This window comes from Podarcis liolepis, assembly GCF_965112155.1.
Source record: "Podarcis liolepis genome assembly, chromosome: 1".
Taxonomy (NCBI): domain Eukaryota; kingdom Metazoa; phylum Chordata; class Lepidosauria; order Squamata; family Lacertidae; genus Podarcis; species Podarcis liolepis.
In genome coordinates this window covers 42,141,283-42,163,946 of record NC_139554.1, presented here as the reverse complement: position 1 = coordinate 42,163,946, position 22,664 = coordinate 42,141,283, and the positions used below count along the sequence as shown (strand labels likewise).

Genomic DNA, 22,664 nt, shown 5'->3' with positions numbered 1-22,664 from the left:
ACCACCTTAAAAAGGTGATACAATTTTGATTATTGTGCCTGAAAGCTTGCCTTTAAGAAAGGTAGAATTGTCAGATGTGAGTCTTCACTTTCATACCTTCGCTGAGATTTACAGCATGGGCTGGTGTTTTTCTTTTGCCCCTTACAAAACAATATTCAGCATTCGTTTCTTTCCAGTTCACAAGTGATTAAGGATATTCTTGCCTTGCAGTGCACAACTGTCAGAATCAGCTCCTGTTGTTCAAACATTTTTAATGGGATCAGTATTGGAGCCAGAATACACAACAACAGGGAAGAAACGTGTTTCCTACTCTAATGTTGATGATACTAGTTTTCAGTTCAGTACTTGTGGAATAGTTGATTCAGCTGCAAAGGTTACACATGCCTATTCCAGTGAATAGACAAATCTGGGACTATGCCCACAATTCCACTTGTCCTGTGCCTGAGCTGTTTTGCCTTTGCCCTGCCACTGTCCCCTGGAAAACCTGCTCTTTACTGCTAAATCAGAGCAAACATCAATCCGGATAAAACTTGATTGATGTTTGCTCTGATTCAGCAGTAAACTGGGTTTCGTAGAGGTATGGATTAGCCCTTAGACTTAGACCCACCACCCTGCCACTGACAGCCTCCCAGCTCTAAGGAAGTGCTGGAGCTGGGACCAGTTATATCATTCCATATCAGTATGGCCTAAATAATGTGTCTCTTAAGGGTCCGTTAACAGCTGCAATTTCCTGCTTTTTTGGAGCTTGAGTGAACATTCAAAGTCCTTAATACACCATGTTCAACTGAAAGGTTTTTTTTATTGATTCTATTTCTTTACTAACATTGCAGGAAAACCACCACTGCAACTTTTATTATGCAGAGAGGTAGAATTCATCATGAAAACATAAATAATTATTTCACCTTTTGGGCCCTTGCCCAAACATTATGATTCAGGCTCCCCAAGCTGTAATTCTGAACAAAAATTACTGAAAGTAGCAAAACTGTATAGTGAGCTTGGTTTGGTGCATGTTGAATCAGAAGTAAGTCCAACTGTGCTAGGACTCACCATGAACACCTCCCTTGTTCTCTTGGGATGGCAATGGCTTCCACTTCAGAGGTGCTGGAACTGAATTCTGGCGAGTTCCAACTGAAAAAAAGCCCTGCTCACTAGCAAAGGGATTCTAGGTTTGCAGCCTTGAGAGCACATAGCATTTAAGGCTTCCAGTGTAGTTCAGAGCATCAGAGGGTGCATGGCAAGTCTGGACATGCCTCTATCCCAGAAGTACTTCATAGTGCATAAGAGCAGCAAACTGAAAAGGGGAACTTCCTGACTACGATGTCGCTGTGACCTGGTTTTCTTCAGCAGATGGTCTTTCATATATGGTAAGTAAAGCAGACCTGAAACTAATATCCATATTAAGTATGTAGCTGCACTAAAATGTTTCCTCTCCTACTGAGTTCAGGACTTGCTTTTGTCTCAAGAGCAACAATGTAACTAGTTATTTCCGTATCAAAGACAGTTTCTCAATTCTGTGCATTTTCCATTCTTGGAATCCGGCAGCACGCAAACTCCTTTCAAATCACCTCGGCAATTATGATCCCCTCCAAACTGTCAGTGTTTTGTGTGAGAGGGATTTAAGGGTCTCCCAGGAAATTTAGATTTGTGTGATTAAATGGTCCTATCAGCATCAACTAACAAAGATAGTCATGTTGGCCCATAAGAAAACATTTTGTTGGCCCACTAACAGCATAGCCCTACCATGGATTTTGGAATTCTTTTCATCATACTGACATTTCAGCAACAATTTATGGGAAAATGTAACTTAAGAAAAATCAGGGCAATGTTCTGCATAGATATTGAAATAAGAGCATGCAAAAGCACCGTCAACAATAGTCAGGCCAGTAATGATAGCTTCCAAAAACCCAACAAAATGATTTGGCAAACCACCTTACACCTAGATTGCCTCCCCCATCTCTCATCTGTGGCCATTGCATATCCCATGCTCCCCATGGTTAGTCTAAGGGCAGGAGAACAGCCCCTAGTCACCCAGTGAGCTCCACAGCTGAGTGAGGGTTTGAACCTGCGTCCCTGCAGCCCTAGACATTGTGGTAGCAGTAGCCTTTTTGCACAGGGGTGAGCTAGACTACACTTGGGCAGTTTGTGGCTCACAGATCACATGCATCACAAGCCCAGTGGAGACTTATTGGCAGGATTGGAAAGTGTTGAGCTGGATGCCAGGGAGCAGCCGAGTAATCTAGCAGATGATGTCCCTGCCCCAGCAGTTCCAGACATCCCAGCAGAGGCAGGAGAGACATCTTAAGCAGTGCCCACCCTGCCTCCTGCTAGTGTAATCTTCCCAGCAACTGGGTAGGCACCTGGGTCAGATAATGAACTAGTTGGGTAGACCCCACCCTCTGCCTCCAAAGATGCCCTGATTGCCCAGTCCTGTTGTTTGGGATGCAGAGCACACAGATGATTTTGCTTGCTCTGCTCTTCCAAAGGAGGGCAAAGGGGGCATGTCAGGTGTTGGGACAACATCTCACATCGTGCCTAGCCATGCATCTTAGGGTTCTGCTTTGAACCACTGAGCCGCGCCACCTGTAACCTGATCTAAGTTTAGGCCCTGTAGTGATTTTTGGTTGGGTAATAATCGAGCCGAGAGTCCAAGGAATGTGCCTGCAAGTGGGAGCCAGGAGAACAAGCAGCTTCCTAGGCAGTCTTCCAGTCCCTTGCCCCCCCCCCTTGCCCCTCTGATCATCCATCAGCTGTGTGGCAGGAAAAAGACTGCTCTGCTCCTTTGCAGCTAACCAGCAGAGGATCAGTGCCGGGGAAAGTACCGTAGATTTTAACTTGCCCCACTCCACACTCCAGCACTCCTGACGCAGCCACGATCTCTGGCCCCAGACTGCCGATAGCTAGCTGCATAGGAACAACAATTTTAGCTGCATTGGGATTGCTGGGAACTAGAATAGGTTGGAACCTGCAGTCCTGATGCCTCTGGGGAAGGGAGGCGTTTGTGAGAGATTGGGGAGGTTGTATGCCTGTGTCTGGGTGCATATCAGCAGCTTAGTGTGGGTTGTCAGCACCCGGGGCAAGGCAAGTAATTTGAACACCCTAACCCCTAACCTGCCGCCGCTGCCAGCTTCTTCTTTCTGCTGCCTGGTCTGGTCTGGTGTGGTTCTCTCCCGCGCTCAGTGCTGTGCTGGGCGGCCGCTGCACTGTCCCTCCCCCAGATAGTCCCTCGGTCTCTCTCCGCACCGCACGCCTGGCACCCCACCCCTCCACAGTGGGCGGTGACCCGGCGGCTCGGATCGGATTCGCACAGCCAGCACTGCAATGAGAGAGAGAGAGTGAGCCAGGTAGGGGCAGAGAGCTGCGAGTGCGAGCGCGCCCCATCCAGATGTTGCGCCAGGTGTGGCTGGCCCCCCCTGCACCCCCCATGCTATGCCACTGGTGCATATGCATGAGTGGGGGAAGGAAGGGTCTATGTCTGTGTGGATGCTGTCCCTGGTTCTACCTGCTGCCTGGTTTTGCCTTGGTGTGTGGCCTCTACCTGCCCACACACTGCTGCCCATTGCTCTTTTTTGCCAAGAGGCTTTCTACCATCCTTGGCCTAGACCTTGAACGCAAAAACTTTTATTATGTGTACAAGGCTAGTGGAGATCCAGGTACTCTGATTTAAGGATGACTGTTTCTCTCATTAAGATGAAATGAGGGTGTCAGCCATGCCCACCCACTTCATGCACCTTGGGATTCTTCAGAAAATGGAATTGCTTTAATGGCAAAGCTACCTGAAATCACCTGCAAAATAATATCATCACAGGACTGAAGAACCGCCTGTTTCTTTAGAAATGGAACAGTGGTTTTAGGCAGCAATCCAAACTGAAAATATGCTTACGAAGCAGAAATTCTGCTTTTGTGGCCAATGCCATTAAAACACATTATAAAAAGGGGAACTAGAATGGATTTTAAATGCTGGCTCAATTAGCTGGAAATGCGGTGGTGATCCTGGAAGCACAAACAACATCCTTTGCACATCAGTCCTGATTTCGAGAGGCAGGATCTCTAATCTGCCTCATAAGCTAATATAATTGTACTGTAAATGAACTTTGTGTGTCTAAAACTATCTTATTTAAATGCTCAAGCGCATATAGTGCATTTTCCCAGCCATTGTACATTTGTTTTGTGTTGGTGATGTTGCCCTCTACTGGTAGTTTCAGAGAAAAATAGTGTATTTCAGAGGGCATTTCCCAACTATAGTTTTAGTTTTTCTGTAGTAAATGTGCAGCCACTACTGCTCTGTCGCACGCAGTCCAGACATCTGCTCTCTAGATTGTAGGGATATCAGCCACATGGCTATCACATTTTCCCTCACTATGGCTGCATTACATTTTGCCTTTGGGGAAAATGCAATTCTTCTCCCAGGGAGACGGGATTCTTGCTTTGTGGAAAGTAATAGCATGAGTATCACAACAACTGTTTTACACACTGCAACATAAATGGTCACGCGCAACAGCAATATTCTCAGAGTGCCCATGAAGCAGTTATTAACCTGAGAGCTGTAGCCCAGAATTGCTTGCAATGCCACACAAGGATAACAGCAACTGTCCCCCGCCCCGCCACTCCCACTCACACAGTGACTTTTGTTTAAAATGTGCCTTTGTGACTTTATACCTTAGAAGAGGGGCACTCCACTGTTATATTACACTCTGATGCAGGAGTGTGATATATCTAGCTCTTTTTTACAGCATGTCAGACATCAGTACAGTGTTACCTTGGTTCTCAAATTTAATCCGTTCTGGAAGTCTGTTCCAAAGCCAAAGCGTTCCAAAACCAAGGCGCGCTTTCCCATAGAAAGTAATGCAAAATGGATCAATCCGTTCCAGACTTTTAAAAACAACCCCTAAAACAGCAATTTAACATGACTTTTACTATCTAACAAGACCATTGATCTATGAAATGAAAGCAATAATCAATGTACTGCAGTCACACAATCAATCAATCAGTAGCTGAACTGGGTTCCACACAGTCACAAAAACAAACCAAAAAAGCCTCAAAAACAAAAAACTCAAAATAAATAGCAAAAACAGACAGACCACAGTGTAACACTCAAAACAGAAGTGCGACACTCAAATCAGAAGCGTAACACTCAAAACGGAGGATGTTCAGCTTCCAAAAAAAGTTCACAACCCGGAACACTTACTTCCGGGTTTGCAGTGTTTGGGTTCCAAGTTGTTTGAGTACCAAGGCATTTGAGAATGAAGGTACCACTGTAACAATATCTTAGCCTATTCTCAGCAATGCCGACTGGCAAACACGAGTGAGGCTGCCTTCCCACATTGTTACCAAATTCTAAGTGTCAGCAAGGTTATCTCTTTGGCTTACCAGTACTACACTAGCGTACCATTATTTTTATTCCATTCTCTGAAGGCTCTGTACACCTCCTTTCCCTTCCCAGTTTTGGAGTTGGTTCTAAAATTACCAGAAGCAGGGCCTTCTCAGTGGTTGCACCCACTTTGTGGAGTGCCTTTTCAAGTGAGATCTGTTAGGCCCTGGTGTACTATAGTCCTTTAGATATTTTGCCAAGGCGGTGTTTTGCTGAGTAGTACTTTTTAGCATGTTATGTTATATTAATGCTGTCCCTTTTATGATTAATGTTCTGTGATTATTGCTATTTAAGTCACGACTCAATCCTGTTCCCTTTTGTAATCGCTGCTCCATGCTTCTTATTTTCTATCCATTGATGCGTATGTAAGCTTTGTCTTGCTGTTGTAAGCTGCATTTTAAAAAGGTGGGCTGTATGTTTTAAAAATGAAATAGAGTCATAAAATTGCTCCCGGTTGTTCCTTTAAAAGCGTGGCTTGCACGCACCACTGTTTAAATGGGATGCTGAATGCCAGCCACTCTACCAGGTCGGATCCACTGGGAGCTCCTGACTGGGAGCTCCCATGTGAATCTGACACAGTCCGAAAGCAGCATGGTTTGCAAAGCTTGCAAACTGTGGCTTGCATTTAGCCCAGTTTAAATTAGCACCAAATACAAGCCTGTCCCTTGGCACCGGGATATTCCCAGGGGAACTGAAGGAGGCGGTGGTGCGTCCGCTCTTAAAGAAAACATCATTAGATCCCTCAGATCTATCCAATTACCGCCCGGTCTCGAATCTTCCATTCCTGGGTAAGGTGATTGAGAGAGCAGTTGCTGAACAGCTTGGTAGGTTTCTGGATGAAACATCTGCTCTAGACCCATTCCAGTCCGGCTTCCGCGCTGGTCATGGGACCGAGACGGCTCTGGTCGCCCTAACAGATGATCTCCGCAGGCAGCTGGATCGAGGCGGGTCAGGGCTGCTGATTCTTCTAGATCTGTCAGCAGCCTTTGACATGGTCGATCACGAACTCCTGGACCACCGCCTTGCCGACGTGGGGATCCAGGGCACAGTCCTTCAATGGCTGCGCTCGTTTCTCTCTGGTCGGGGACAGAGGGTGGCGCTTGGGGGGGAATTGTCATCACGCCACTCCTTGGTGTGTGGAGTGCCTCAGGGTGCAATTCTCTCCCCGATGCTTTTTAACATCTTTATGCGCCCCCTCGCCCAGCTTGTCCGGAGTTTTGGGCTGGGTTGCCATCAGTATGCTGATGACACCCAACTCTATCTGTTGATGGATGGCCATCCTGACTCGGCCCCAGACACGCTGACCAGATGTCTGGAAGCGGTGGCTGGATGGTTACGTGGGAGCCGGTTGAAGTTAAATCCTTCGAAGACAGAGGTCCTCTGGCTGGGGCGGGACGATATGGGATCGAGGGGGCAACTCCCATCTCTTGCGGGGGTGCAATTAGTGCCAGCACCGTCCGTTAAGAGTTTGGGTGTAATCTTCGATACCTCCCTCTCTATGGAGTCGCAGATTACAGCTATAACAAAGGCGGCATTTTTTCATCTCCGCCAAGCTAAGCAGTTGGCCCCTTATCTCTCTCGTCCTGACCTAGCCACTGTGATCCATGCGACGGTCACCTCCAGACTGGATTATTGTAACTCACTCTACGTGGGGCTGCCCTTGAGACTGACCCAGAAACTCCAGCGGGTGCAGAATGCCGCGGCGAGACTCCTTATGGGGTCTTCGCTGCGAGAGCACATTCATCCGGTATTATACCAGCTGCACTGGCTCCCGGTGGAGTACAGGATCAGGTTTAAGGTGCTGGTTTTAACCTTTAAAGCCCTATACGGCCTAGGACCCTCGTACCTACGGGACCGCCTCTCCTGGTATGCCCCACAGAGAAACCTACGGTCCGCAAATAATAACATCCTCAAGGTCCCAGGCCTCAGAGAGGTTAGGCTGGCCTCAACTAGAGCCAGGGCCTTCTCGGCTGCGGCTCCAAACTGGTGGAATGCTCTGTCACAAGAGACTAGGGCCCTGCGGGACCTGACATCTTTCCGCAGGGCCTGCAAGACAGAGTTGTTCCGCCAGGCTTTTGGTCAGGGCGCAGCCTGACTCCCTCCTCTGGCAACCTGCACAGAATTTTGTTTAATCGGTTGCCATTAATTTGATTTTAACTAATTTTATAATGAAATATTTTTAGAATGTGTTATTATTTGATTGTTTATTTGTTTGTTGTTAGCCGCCCTGAGCCCGGCTTTGGCTGGGGAGGGCGGGATATAAATAAAAATTTATTATTATTATTATTATTAAGCCAAGCTGCCAAGTTGGATCTACTCTGAGTGAAGCTTCCTTGTGGATCCAACCTAGGCCAAAAGCAGCACAGCTTGCATCCAGTGCCAGATTTAAACAGCACAGAATGCAACCCAGGTTTGCAAAGAAAAATTGGGAGCAAAGGCTTGCCTTTGGCGCTGTTTAAATTTGGCACTGAAAACAAGTCGTGTTGCATCCAGCAGACATTGGATCTACTGGGGGGCTAATATCAGGAGCCGCTGAGTGGATCTGGCCCTAGCTGTGCAGCTTGCCTTTGGTACCGAATTTAAATGCAAACCACATTTGCAAAGGAACAATTGAGAGCACACCCTTAAGGCTCCTGATGGTTCGTTTGCAGCTGTGGCTTTACCTGCCCCACACCTGGTATCATGTGATGTCAGGTGAGTGACAGGAGGGCATGACTGGGAGAAGATGGCCTTGCCTGTCAAATCAGGAACCCTAAAAATGCTGTATGTTTGTACCTCATACCATTTTTCATAAAAAGGAACCATTATACTGGGATATGAGTTGAATTTCTCCTCTGGGTATTGATGACTTGGATTCTCAAGGCTAGAATTGTTGAAGTTTTTAACCACAGAACAGCATCTGCAAACAAAGTCTCGCCTCTTCATCCTTTTAAAAGTCTGTGTGGCGGCACAATTCTATGCCTATTTACTCATTTCCATTGGTGGAAATCACTTCAATGATTTCCATATTTGAGGTTATAGCTTGAAAGTCTCAACAAACTATGCAGGCTGCTGGAGACAGACGACAATATTCAAAGGGGCAAGTTACAGGGGACCTTGGGAAACATACTGTTGGGTGCCCCCTCTAGTTATCGCAACCTGACCTACCCAGGGCTGACCTGCCCATGAGGCAAGGTGAGGTGACTGCCTCAGGTGGCAGGATACACAGGGGCAGAAGATCTGACCCATGCTGCCTCCTCAGTGCCCTCGGTGAATAAGAGGCACTACAGTCATACCTCATGTTACGTCCGTTTCATGTTATGTTCTTTTAGGTTACATCCCGCGGCGATCCAGAAGTATCGGAAAGGGTTACTTCTGGATTTCGCCGCTCGCGCAGAAGCGCAAAATGATGTCATGCGCAGAAGCAGCGAGTCGCAACCCGCACATGAGCAGATGCGCCGCTGTGGGTTGTGCTCTTTTCATGTTGCGAACGGGCCTCCGGAATGGATCCCGTTCGCAACCAGGGGTACCACTGTACTGGTCTCCTCCCATCCCATTCCCACTGTCAATCTTTATTCCCTCTTGTTCCGGATGTAGATCATTCCCCTTGCCATTTTGTGACTTGCCTCAGGTGCCAAAATGTCTTGAGCTGGCCCTACCCAACCTTTAAGAGAAGGCAAGCAGCTGGGGTAGAGGTGACAGAGCAAGAAGACACTCTTAGGGCAGAATGGCAGAGACAGTTGGACTCTGTGGTGCTGCCTTCGCAAAACAAAACAAAAACACTTAAGCTGTTCCTTCTGCTCACTTAACTTCTGCCCTTGCTGCATGGAGGATTGGCACCCTAGGCAAATGTCCTCGCTACATTACTACGCAGAGGGAAAGAAAGGGTGAGCAAGCAGAGGCTTGCCATTGCATTTGTTCTGGGGTACTTCCTTCTGAAAGGACGCAGGTGGCGCTGTGGGTTAAACCACAGAGCCTAGGACGTGCTGATCAGAAGGTCGGCGGTTCGAATCCCCGCGACAGGGTGCATAGGCGCCGGCTCCATGGGGCTTGAGGGGGCCCGAGCCCCCTCAAAAATTCGTTTGGGGGGGCTCAGCCCCCCCAATAATCTCGGGCGGCGGTGGGCGTGTCCGCGGCTTTTATAGGGCGCCCGGCGCGCACCAGCTCAATAACGGGCACCGGCGCGGCGGGGGGCGCCGGGCCGGGGGAGGCCGGCCTGTCTCCTTGGCAACCCCATTGAGCAGCGCCGGCTCCCCCGGGAGGGCCATCCCCCCGCGCCGCCGATCGCCAACACCGCCGACGCTGTGGCTGCCCGAGCCTGAGCCCGACCCGGAGCCCGAGCCCGAGCCCAAGCCCAAGCCCGTCAGTCAGTCAGTCAGTCAGTCAGGAAGGAAGGAGAAATGGGGAGGGAGACGAGGGAGGAAAATTGCGCGCAGGGTGAAGAAAGGAGAAGGGCGAACGAGACGAGCTTCCAACCCAAAAAAGGGCTGGAAGACTGGGAGGATGCAGGATCGGGAAAGAAAGCGACGCCTTCCCCGCCCGCGACGTCGCCCGCTTGTCATTGGCAGCGCAGCGGGCGCCCAGAGGGGCTGGGCACCGGCGCAGGGCCGCTCCGCAGCCGCGGAGGACAGCTGCGCGGCTAGCAAGGTGCGCCGCGTAGAGCGCGGCCCTTGTGTGGCCCGGTGGCCAGGCAAGCTCGGGCGGGGACCCCCATGCAAATCTAAGACGGGAGAAGAGGGCAGAGCAAAGGGGGTCCCTTCCCCAACCTCCGGCTCTGAGACTTCCCTGAGCCCCAGAAAAGCGAAAGGATTTTCTCTTCTTCTTTTTTTATAAATATTTTATTAAGTTTTCAAATACAAAGTTAGAAACATACACTGAAGAAAAAAGTAAAAGAACAAGAAAAAGAAAAAAAGAAAAAGAAGAAAAGAAAACCAACCATTCAACACATTTTTTATATAACTAACTGGACTTCCTCGCATCTCCCTTACCCTGCATTCTTTATAATAAAGATATCAGCAAATTATTACCTTGTTTCGTACCTTATTTTGTACTTTTCAAATACTATACCTCTAAATTTAACATACTTTTCATCAGTTACTTATATCTTAAATTAAACATAGTATTACCTTAGATTTTGACCTTTTCTTACTTAAAATATAATTTCCTGTTTCCCAAATCTAATTGCTGAAGCTATAGTTTCTGAATCGTGTAAATTTTTAACATTCATACAACTTATATTGTTTTTGTAAATAGTCCTTAAATTTTTTCCAGTCCTCTTCCGTTGTTTCTTCTCCCAAATCTCGGATTCTGCCAGTCATTTCAGCCAGTTCCATGTAGTCCATCAATTGCGTCTGCCACTCTTCCAGTGTGGGCAAATCTTGTGTCTTCCAATATTTTGCGATAAGTATTCTTGCTGCTGTAGTTGCATACATAAAGAAAGTTCTATCCTTCTTTAACACTTTCTGGCCAACAATGCCCAAGAGGAAGGCCTCTGGTTTCTTGGGAAAGGTATACTTAAATACCTTTTTTAACTCATTATAGATCATTTCCCAGAAGGCCTTCACTTTTGGACAAGTCCACCAGAGGTGAAAGAATGTCCCTTCAGCCTCCTTACATTTCCAACATTTATTATCAGACAGGTGATATATTTTTGCAAGCTTGACTGGGGTCATGTACCACCTATAAATCATTTTCATAATATTTTCCTTCAAGGCATTACATGCCGTGAATTTCATTCCGGTGGTCCATAACCTTTCCCAGTCCTCAAACATGATGTTATACCCAATATCCTGAGCCCATTTTATCATGGCTGATTTGACTGTCTCATCCTGAGTGATTTTCTCTTCAACCTGCCCTCCATCCTCTTGCAGAAAACTCTTTGCCTGCCCTGCCCGTATCTCGTTTTTGCTTTTTAATTCCACACACGCACCCTTCGGACTTCGTGGCAATCGGGCGCGCGGGTGCGTTTCCTAAGAGAGTGAGGACCCCCGCCTCCTCCCCACCTGCTCCCTCGCCAGCCAGCCAGCCGCGCGCCCTAGCCGGAGAGCCCCGGCCGTCCCCGTCGCGCAATCGGCTGGATCTCCCTTCAGCAGGCCGTGCTCACAACTCGGCCCAGGGACCCCCAGCAGCGGATCTCCGGCTCAGCTGAAGAATCCGGCAACAAGCCCCCTCCTCCCCAATCGCTCCGCCGAAATACGCTCCAAAACCCCCCAGATAGGCCGCCGGCCGCCAAGTCTAGTGGCGCCCTGAGCGAGGGTCTCTCCCCAACACCGCCACCTCGAACTGCGTTCTCCCGGCTACCCGAGCGAACCAGCGGCAGGACCCCGGTATGGGCCCCCCCAATATTTTTTATAAGTCGGCGCCCCTGACAGGGTGAGTTCCCGTTGTTCGGTCCCAGCTCCTGCCAACCTAGCAGTTCGAAAGCACGTCAAAGTGCAAGTAGATAAATAGGTACTGCTCCGGTGGTAAATGGCGTTTCCGTGCGCTGCTCTGGTTTGCCAAAAGCGGCTTGGTCATGCTGGCCACATGACCCAGAAGCTGTACGCCGGCTCCCTCGGCCAATAAAGCGAGATGAGCGCGCAACCCCAGAGTCGGCCACGACTGGACCTAATGGTCAAGGGTCCCTTTACCTTTACTTCCTTCTGAGCCCACTCCTGACTTCGCACAGAGGCAGGGTGAGCAAGCAGGTAGAGAATCCCAAAGGGAGAAGAAGGCGAATGATCAGGAGCAGTGGTAGGTGCTCTTTGTATCCCTTGCTTCCCCAATCTTCTCGAGTTAAAGGGTTAACAGTAGGAAGGGGATGAAGTGTTGCTGTGCACAGTGCAGAGCAGCCCCCCCCCCCCCGCCCAAACTTTCCAGGGACTGATGCATCTCAGCAGCTGCTCATCAGCAGGCAAGACAGATACAGGAAACCTGAACAGCTTGTTTTACAGAAGCAAACATGATAAGGAGTGTGCATATCTCAAGCAGTAATCCTGTCTCTCTCTCAAACCACCTCCAGCTCTATGGAAAAGCTGTAATCTGTTTCCAGCCTTAGAAAAGTGTAGTCTTGCAGACGATTATATGCTTTGGCTGAAATCCCATCACATTTACAAGGGTGTAAGTCCCATTGAAGTGGACAGAGACCTTGACCAAAGCCTCTTAAGGATGCTTAGTTAAGACTAGCTCTTTGCTGAGCCCCGTCAGATTTACTCCTGAATAAACACTGCTATTATGGTGTTACATCAATGGGCATTGTGCTTCACAGCGTTTCATGAGCAAAGTTGGATATCCTATGGAGCTCACCAGCTAATGTTGACAATGGGGAGACGAAATGTGGAGAAGGGAGACTTAGGAAAAGGGTAGCAATAATGCAAGGAATGAGTGCAGTTACATATACAGTACGTTTCCGAGCACAATTCAAAGTGTTGGTGCTGACCTTTAAAGCCCTAAACGGCCTCGGTCCAGTATACCTGAAGGAGCGTCTCCACCCCCATCGTTCAGCCCGGACACTGAGATCCAGCGCTGAGGGCCTTCTGGCGGTTCCCTCATTGCAAGAAGTAAGGTTACAGGGAACCAGACAGAGGGCCTTCTCGGTAGTGGCGCCCGCCCTGTGGAACACCCTCCCTTCAGATGTGAAGGAAATAAGTAGCTATCCTATCTTTAAAAGACATCTGAAGGCAGGCCTGTTCAGGGAAGTTTTTAATATTTAACGCTGTATTGTTTTTAATACTTGATTAGAAGCCGTCCAGAGTGGCTGGGGAAACTCAGCCAGATGGGTGGGGTATAAATAATAAATAATAATAATAATAATAATAATAATAATAATAATAAACGTATACTTCCAGTCAGGTCATGGACTGTACCTTTGTTACAAGCAACCAAGGTGTCACAAAGTTAGTGAGCAAGCTTTTGAGTTCTCCAGAATTCTTCATCGGCCTGAATATTAAGCAGATGGGGGTGGGGAGCTGACTGTATGTTGAAGCCACAACGTCTGCATTTAGTCCAAGACGGCATGTGTGAGATATAATAGAGCCTAATGATGTCTGCTAGGTGCTGTGCAGGTTTCAAGTTGCACCTAAGGACTGCCGGGACAAAGAAGCAAATGATGGCTGATCCCCATTTATGAATTTATAAAACCCAGCAGTTATCTGGAGCTTTCTCCAACCCTTAAGCGACACACACAGATGGAAAGGGAAACAAGAGCTAATTGACTTGTTATTCATAATTAGCAGCATTACTATGCTGCTCCGTAACTCAATTTCTGAAGGCGGCATATATAAAAATTGTTAAAACAATGAACATCTTTCAAGAAAACAATATACAGTATAAAACACAGCGCAGCAGACCAACAAGATTAAATCAAAACAGGCCGTAAAAACTTTTAAAACCCCAAACATCAAAATCTATGGAAAATATAGAGAATAATAAAGAAATTCTCACTTGCATTGAAAATAGAAAGCAAGATTCTGTCTCCTGTCCCACATTATGGACCAGGATGACTTCCCTTGCTTTTTATTTGTCTTGGGGAATACATGTATAGTTACAGGAGTGAGGTGCCAAGAGTCATAGGACATGCCAAGTCCACTCGTGGAGCTACCAGCAGTTTCAAAACAGGAAGCAAAGACAAGAACGGACAGAGGTTTTACAATGGAGGGAAGTAAGCAATGGAGTCTCCAAAGGATCTCCGCTGGGAATTGTGCCCTCTTGGCTCATAAAAAATATGAGCCCAATCTAGGGAGGACTGATCTACATAGCCACGTGATGTGTAACAACTAAATGGAACATTCCCTGTTCAGCAGCAGTATGCCCGAGTCCCAGATCGCGGACTCGGGAACAAACTTTGCCTTCTAAGTGAGATGATGGGGCCTCGTGAATGAGAGTCCAAGCAACTTCTATGCACAGGGGTGGGCCGGGAGCGCAGGTTTCCCACAACATCAATTCACTCATCTCCAGGGGGGAAAGTCCGGTCGTGTGAAGGGGGCCTTCCAGGAACGAAGAGGGGAGAGCCCCGGGGCAGCTGGCGTTCGCTTGGAAGCCGCTCCGCTCTCCCGTCCCGCCTCGCTGTGAGTGGAGATGCCGAGCGCCACTGGGCGAAGCAGCCACGTTGTGTCGCCCCCAGCGCCGCTCGCGGGAGCCCGGGACGCCTCCGGGGATCCCCATTGGCCGGCTCCGTCGGGCGCGTCACGGCGGGGGCGGGGCTCCCATCAGCTGTTTGGGTAATGCCAGGAAGCAAGTGTATTTTGGAAACAATGCCGTGTGCGGCTGGCGGCGGCGGCGCCTGAGGTTGCAGCCCGGGGACTTTCCGGCTCCCGCTCTTTCCGCTGGCCGCGCTCGCTGGCGCTGCTGCTGTTGCAGCAGCAGCAGAACAGATCAGATCAGGCGAGGGTTCCGCTTCTCAGGGTTCGCTGATCCCGCCTTGCAGCGGCTCCCGAGCCTCTTGCCTAAAGGAGACGCTCGCTGGCCGCGAAGCCCCAACTACAGTCCCGCCCAGGCGGAGTCGCAAGTAGGGCAGCAGGTCAGTTGTGTGTGTGTGCTAGTATTAGTCGCGCGCGTGTATATAGACATTGATATATAGATGTTTGTGGGTGTGCAATATTATTTGACAGGCGTTGCCTACAGACGGGAAGGGCGAGTTAACTCCTGACTAAGCATCGCTCTCATGGGTCGCCTTGGATCAGATCTTCATTTCAACTTTTAACGGGATTGTTGCATTTCCCAAGTACCTACTGTTACTCGGCTTCAGCCTTCACGATTAGGTGGGCTGTAAGATTAAATGAATGAATGAATTCTCTGAAGGGCTTCGTTAGAGGTATACGGATCTTAATGTTCTGCGATCTCAATGCACTGTGAGCTGATAAGTAGGGGGGGGGTATCTTACTTTTACAATTTCAGCGTCTACAGTTAAGAAAAACGTTTGTTGTCAAATGTATATGTGCTTCACCTTTTCTTTACATGCACCAGAAAACTGGGATCTCATGAGTTCATGCAGCCTTACCCCTTCCACTTTTTCACCTAACTTTCCAGGGGATAACATCATTCCTCTGAACAGATGAGCAGAATGAAAAGTATCAGTGATCACTGAGTTTCTGATGAAGGCTGCCACTTTTTTTCTGGCAAGGCTTCTGTGCCTCTAAAACAACTACTCTGCAGTCAGAAGCTCAAAGGGAAAACTTAAATGTGTTGGATTTGTACCTGTCAGCTAGCTGTTAGGACTGCCACTTTTCTTCTGGGACAACTCCTATCTCAGACAGATTAAGTGAACTAGTCGGATACCAACAGTTCAACCATCTCAGTGGTTCCTAATCGCTTCCTTCACTGTGCCTTCTTGGCATGCTGTAAATAATATAGTTCAATTCATCTTTCACTATCTCGAAATAGAAATACTTGAGCCCCTTCCCTTGAGAGACATCCGTAGTAAACAGATCTTGAACTCTTTACATAAAGCAACAGATCAGGCAGGTGCCAAAAGGAGTGATTTTTTAAAAACTGCTTATTTGCTTTGTGTTACTAATAAAAAAGGAGTCATTTCCTTTAGGTGGTTTGGCCACTAATGTGCTGCGAGACAAATACTTAACTAAAGGATCAAATGACTTTATATACCAGATGTGCTCTGCAAAGTACTGCGTTTGTCAAATGGTCTTAATAACTTTGGAGATTCTTTCGTGTGTGTGTGTGTGTGTGTGTGTGTGTGTGGTAAAGATGTCTTTTGGCCTCATCCTGAATTGAATTGATGCATTTCAGTCTTAAATCTCTGAGGAACAGAAGGTGCAGGGAAGAGTTAAAAAGGGAATTGTGAAGTCCAGCTTGCTTTGTTTTGGTTAACTGGCAGTGCATGTGTGTCCTATAGCCTTCCTCTTTGCTTCGCTCTTGAGAGCAGGCAAGTGGCTGCAATGTTTTGTTCGAGGCTTCTTTTTTGTGAGGGACTGCTGGAGGGAGATGGAAGAATGTATGCATTGTATAGTTCCCAACAGGTGTTTCCAAGCTGGGAGAACTGCAGCACTATTCTAATTTTACATGATTTTTTTTTTTTAGAAGTTGCTTGTTGAACTGACTTCCTTCTTTCAAAGGGATGTGATTATTATTTATTATGCTTTGACAGCTCTTTCAGGAAATGTAGAGCAGCTTATGTGGGGCTCCCAGCTGCTGACCAGGCTGGAATTTTCTATAATGTTATAAATATAACAGCATCAAGTGCCCTCAACTTGCCCTCCTAAGTGATTTCTAAGGTAGGCCATGCCTGTGCTCTGTATTCCTTATCCTTAAATAACCACTGTAAATATTTTCCTCCCTTTAAAAACCTGTTCCTTCTCCAAGCTTATTTCTTTGCATCCTATCCTACGTCCAAGGATCGGAGACTCTCTTGTCCGCCTCCCAGTCTGGTGAGGTGGATAGCCCGAAGGAGAGTGCAGAGTTTCTCCCAAGCTTCATGCTCAGCGAAGCCCAGTGTCCCGGTCACTGCACAAAACCCCCCCCCACAGGCAGCCCTATGGTCTCTTCTCTTGGACTGAGCCCCACGGAACACAGCTGAACTTGCTTCTTGGTAACCGTGCATCAGATTGCATTGTAAGGGAACACTTTGGCTTTGAGATCTGCTGTGCATAGAATCTTACTGAATGTTTCGACAAGTGCTAGGGAACCTGTGCCTCTCCAGAAGTTTTCATAGGATCACAGAATTGTAGAGTTGGAAGGGCCCCCACAGGTCATCTAGCCCAACCCCTGCAGTGCAATAATGCTGCCCACAGCTGTCCATAGGTGGGTGGTGCTGGGCTGCAATTCCCATCAGCCCCCACCAGCATGGCCAGTCATCAGGGATGAAGGGAGCTGTAGTGCAACAAGCTCTGGAGGGCCTCGGGTTCTCCACCACTTTTATAGATCTCTGCAAGCACATTTTTTATAGTGAAATATATAGTATAAGGCCCTGACTACAGTGGCAGCCGGTGTCTCGAGACATTTATGGGGATTTGGGGCCTACCCTACTAGATAACCATGCTTCAGTCATGAGCTCGGGTGCAGGGCCGATCTGAAGTACCGCGAGTGATAGCAAGGGCCAGCAATATCCTTCCTGCCCCCAGGCCCCATTGTTCAAAACATGGCCAGATCTGTTCTCCTCTTTTTTTTACTTTTACAGCCACTTGTCCTTCCATTTGCAGTTTCAAGACTTGTCCTTTTCCATTTGCCCCTTGCTGACTTTTCACTTGGAAGGTTGTCTGAATTCATGTAACCGAAGGCACCTCCCAAGAAGTGGAAGGAAAAGCTGAGAAGATTCTCTTCTGCAATGTGTATTGCAAGCTTCCAATGCAACTACAGTAGAAGGAAAAGCAGAGCATGTGATACTCTCCCCCCGCCCCTCAGCCTGGACCAACAAGATATTACTCTTACTGTTTCAGGAAATGTTTACTCCTATTCCTTTTACTTGTAATCTGTAATCTTCATCTTTCCTCTTGTACTTTAGATATGGTGTGTGCATGTTCTGGAACTTTGAGCTTAACAGCCCAGTGTTATGAATTCCTATATAGAAGTCACATTAACCTCAGTGGCAATGGACTTATTTCCAGGTATGGGTGTTTATGACTGAAGCCATCTAGTATCAACTTGCACATCTTGACTCTGAAGTAAGCTCCGCTGAGTTCAATCGGAAGCTTCTCCCAATTGCAATTTTAAAGCAGAAGTTCGGGGTGTCTCTCCCTTTTTCTTTCCCCAGAGACCTTGGAACAGGGATTGTCAAATGATCTCCAGTACTGACAACCTATGCTTAGGCTCTGGATTTACATTACTTCTCTTTCAGTGAATTCAGAAACAATGTTGTTTATGTTGCTGCCTACTGATCTGTCTTAAAGTTCTTCTTACTGCTAGTTAAACTACAACTCTATGCCTGTTGCATGGATCTGAATAGGGGGCCGTAGCTGACATGAAAACCAAATCATATGAACATTAGAAGACCAGGCCAGCATCTTAACCGGTCCAGCTTCCTGTTTTCACAAGCAGGAGCTGAGCTCAACAGCAGTCTCCCATCCTGTGGTTTCCAGGAACTGGTATTCAGAAGCAGTATTCTGTTTAGTGAGGATATATCACATAGGTTGAGTCATTTAGACATAAGACAACTTCACAGCAGAGTGAAACTTATCTGGAATTGGACTGTATTTGCCGCTGAATCCTATGCAGGTTCAGTTGGAAGTCTTCTGATTTCTGTAAGACTTCTTCCCAAGGAGAAGCATGCAACACTCCTCTGTGCCAAGGCTCTTGATAAAAGTCTTGTAGGTTATATTGCACAAACCACCGCAAAACAAATGACCCAAAGATTGAATTTCACTTCCTTGTTCAGGGTCTGGAGGCATTTATTTGTGTGTGTGTGTGTGTGTGTGTGTGTGTGTGTGTGTGTGCACGCGTTTAGATTATGCTAGTTTTAAAAGGAATAACAAGGGACTTAATTGCTGGTTGTAAGGAGCTTTAAAAACCCTACATTGCCTGCTCTTGTAATCTCAGACCCAAGGACATGCCCCTGGACATCTCTGGTTTTATATGTTCAAGCATTTTATGGAACTGCTAAAAGGAACTGAAGCTTTTTCTTTTTCGCCACAGCTTTTCTTCAGAGGTGGTCACCAAAAACTTCTTCTTTTTTTTTTTTTTTTTTAAATTTTTTATTGCGTTCCTTTTCATAGGTTCACAAATTAGTTTACATAGCAACATGCAAGAAACATTTTTTTTTATATATAAAGAAAAATAAAAAAAAATAAAAAAAGAAAATTAAATATGTTACACATCATGTTTCATAAATTTACTTTCTTTTGGACCTCCCCACATCTTCCCAACATTGCATTCATTGTTCTAACCTGATCAGCAATTTGTTACCTTGTTTCATAACTTATTGTATCTTTAACTTTATTATGTTACCAATTTCGAAAGTTTGTAGTTTACTTTTGGTACCTTCACAATAAACATAATATATTGTTTCAAATTTGTTTCCTTTTCTTTTTTATCTAGGCTTATTTTATCCTTTGCTTAAATAGGTTGCGGAAGCGTGACGTTTCCTAATCATGCACAATCTTAACATTCAAACAACTTATAATATTTTTGCAAATAGTCCTTGAATTTTTTCCAGTCCTCCTCTATTGTTTCTTCGGTCAGATCTCGAATTCTGCCAGTCATTTCTGCCAACTCCATGTAGTCCAACAACTGTGTCTGCCAGTCCTCCAGTGTGGGTAAATCTGGTGTCTTCCAGTACTTTGCGATAAGAATCCTTGCTGCTGTTGTCGCATACATAAACAGAGTTCTGTCCTTCTTTAGCACCTTCCGGTCCACCATGCCCAGCAGAAAGGCCTCTGGTTTCTTGAGAAAGGTATATTTAAATACCTTTTTCAACTCATTGTATATCATTTCCCAGAAGGCCTTTACTTTCGGGCAGGTCCACCAGAGGTGAAAGAATGTCCCTTCTTGCTCCTTACATTTCCAACACTTATTATCAGACAGGTGGTATATTTTAGCCAACTTGACTGGGGTCATGTACCACCGGTATACCATTTTCATAATGTTCTCTTTCAAGGCACTACATGCCGTGAATTTCATACCGGTGTTCCATAACCTTTCCCAGTCCTCAGACATAATGTTATGTCCTACATCCTGTGCCCATTTTATCATAGCCGATTTAACTGTCTCATCCTGTGTATTCCATTTAAGCAGCAAGTTATACATTCTCGAAAGTACCTTAGTTTTGGGTTCTAATAACTCCGTCTCTAGTTTCGATTTCTCCACCTGGAAACCAACTTTTTTATCCATTTTGAAAACCTCTTGCATTTGAGCATAATGTAGCCAGTCTCGCACCTTATTTTTTAATTTGTCTTGGCTTTGGAGCTTCCAGTTGTCTCCAACTCTTTCAATTAATTCCCAATATTTTGGCCAGTAGGCCTCCATATTGGGCCTTTTTTTAGAAACTTTGGCTTCCACTGGTGATAACCACCTCGGGGTTTTACTTTCTAGTAAATCCTTGTACTTCATCCATACAGCAAATATTGATTTTCTGACAATATGGTTTTTGAACAATTTATGAACCTTTGCCTTGTCATACCACAAGTATGCATGCCAACCATAAACATTGTCAAACCCTTCCAGGTCTAGGACATCAGTGTTTTCCAACAAGAACCAATCCTTCAACCAGCAGAAGGCTGCAGCTTCATAGTACAACCTTAAATCCGGCAGGGCAAACCCCCCTCTTTCTTTTGAGTCAGTTAGTATTTTAAATTTTATTCGGGGCTTTTTGCCCTGCCAGACAAACTTAGATATATCCTTCTGCCACTTTCCAAAACATTCCATTCTGTCCACGACCTGTAGGGTTTGAAATAAAAATAACATTTTTGGCAAAACACACATCTTTATAGCTGCGATTCGGCCTGACAAGGTAAGTTTCAATCTTGCCCATATATCCAAATCCTTTTTGATTTCCAACCAGCATTTTTCATAATTATCTTTAAATAAATTTAAATTTTTGGTGGACAAAAATACCCCCAGGTACTTCACTTTTTTCACCACACTTAACTCTGTTTCTTTCTGGTACCCCTCTGTCTCTGTAGGTGTCAGATTTTTAACCAAAACCTTGGTTTTTTGTTTATTAAGCTTGAATCCCGCCACCCGACCAAACTCCGAGATAAGTTCAAGAACTTTTTTTGTGCTAGATTCTGGCTCCTGTAATGTCAAGACTAGGTCATCTGCGAAAGCTTTCAATTTGTATTGTTTCGCTCCGACCACTATACCCTGCACCAACCGGTCCTCTCTGATCATATTCAGCAATACCTCCAGGACAGAAATAAATAACAGAGGAGATAGGGGGCACCCCTGTCGTGTCCCTTTTTCAATTTTGAGTTCCTCCGACACCACATTATTCACTATCAGTTTGGCTTTTTGTTCTGAATAGATTGCTTCTACTCCATTTTCAAACCCCCTTCCCACTCCCATCCCTTTCAGGTTTTTCTTCATAAACCTCCAAGAAATGTTGTCAAATGCTTTCTCCGCATCAATAAAAATTAAAGCGGCCCTTGTGTTCCTAATTCTCAAAAGCTCCAATATGTCAATAATGTTCCTGGTATTGTCCGACATATGTCTGCCAGGGAGAAAACCTGCTTGGTCCTTATGAATTACTTCATTTAATACTTTTTTAAATCTATTTGCTAAAATGTCTGCAAATATTTTGTAATCCACATTCAGGAGTGAGATGGGACGATAGTTCTTAAGCTGGGTCTTTTCCATCTCCGACTTTGGAATCAATGTGATGAATGCTTCTTTCCACGTTTCCGGTGCCCTCTTCCCCTCCATAATCTGGTTGCAAACCTCCAATAATGGTTGTATCAAAAAGTCCTTCAAAGTCTTATAATATTTGGAGGTGAGCCCGTCCGGGCCTGGAGATTTGCCGAGTTGCATATTTCGAATGGCACCTTCAATTTCCTGTTGGGTTATTTTACTGTTGAGAATTACTCTTTGGTCTTGGCTTATTTTAGTTAGACCATTTGTTCTCAAAAATTGGTCTATTTCCAATTCTTGTTGAGGCCCCTGTGCATAAAGATCTTTAAAGTATCTGTGGAAGCACTTCCTTATTTCTTCTGGTTTCTGCACTATTTTTCCTTGAATCTCTAAATTTGTAACTGTATTTAACTTTTGTCTTTTTTTCAACTGCCAAGCTAACAATTTTCCACATTTATTTGCTGATTCAAACGATCTCTGTTTCAATTGTTTAATTTTCCATTCAATTTCTTGATTAATCAATTTCGAATATTGTGCTTGGTGGAATTTGATTTCTCTTAATACCTCTTTTGATTTTGGTTTGGTCCTCAGCTTTTTCTCTCCTTCACTTATTTTCTCTAAGATTTTTTCCTTTTTTCCATTCCAAAATTTTCTTTTTATTGTGTTCTGTTGTATCAGAAACCCTCTCATTACAGCTTTACTTGCGTCCCAGACTGTTCTCTTCTCGACCGTAGTGTTCAAATTTATTTCAAAATAGTCCTTTAAAGTTTTTTGGGCCTTCTTGACGATCTCTTGATCTCTTAGCAAGGTGTCATTCATCCTCCATCTAAAGGATCCGGTTGGGATAAGTCTCAATTCCATTTTTAAGGCATTATGGTCGGAGCAGGTTTTTGGGCAGATTTCCACCTTTCTTGTTTTGGGTGCCAGCCCTCTAGATATTAAAAAAAAACTTCTTCTTTTGAGCAGTTCAGTTTTAACAGAGAAGGGAGAGATATTTGGATTTGGGAATTCATCAGAAGTTTTGAGAGGGGGGCTTGGTCTTACTTCTTCCCCGATTATTGAAAGGCCAATTCTGTTGGGTAACATCCCAACAAGTCTCTTCCTCCCC

The 22,664-nt window shown here is 46.0% G+C and overlaps 1 protein-coding gene across 5 annotated transcripts in view; it reads left to right on the top strand.

Moving 5' to 3' along the window:
• The window catches only part of BMF (Bcl2 modifying factor), a 94,476-nt gene that overhangs the window by 27,861 nt on the left and 43,951 nt on the right, over positions 1-22,664 (top strand). For 2 of the 5 annotated variants that reach the window (XM_083509964.1, XM_083509965.1), the window contains exon 1: positions 17,781-17,883. The exons of 1 other annotated variant lie outside the window; for it this stretch is intronic. In XM_083509964.1, the coding sequence (XP_083366090.1) occupies positions 17,829-17,883 (55 nt within the window). In that variant the 5' untranslated portion in view covers positions 17,781-17,828. Of the gene's footprint in view, positions 1-14,570; positions 14,844-17,780; positions 17,884-22,664 lie in introns of those variants that run through there. 2 more of the 5 variants (XM_083509966.1, XM_083509963.1) reach the window with 2 other exon arrangements.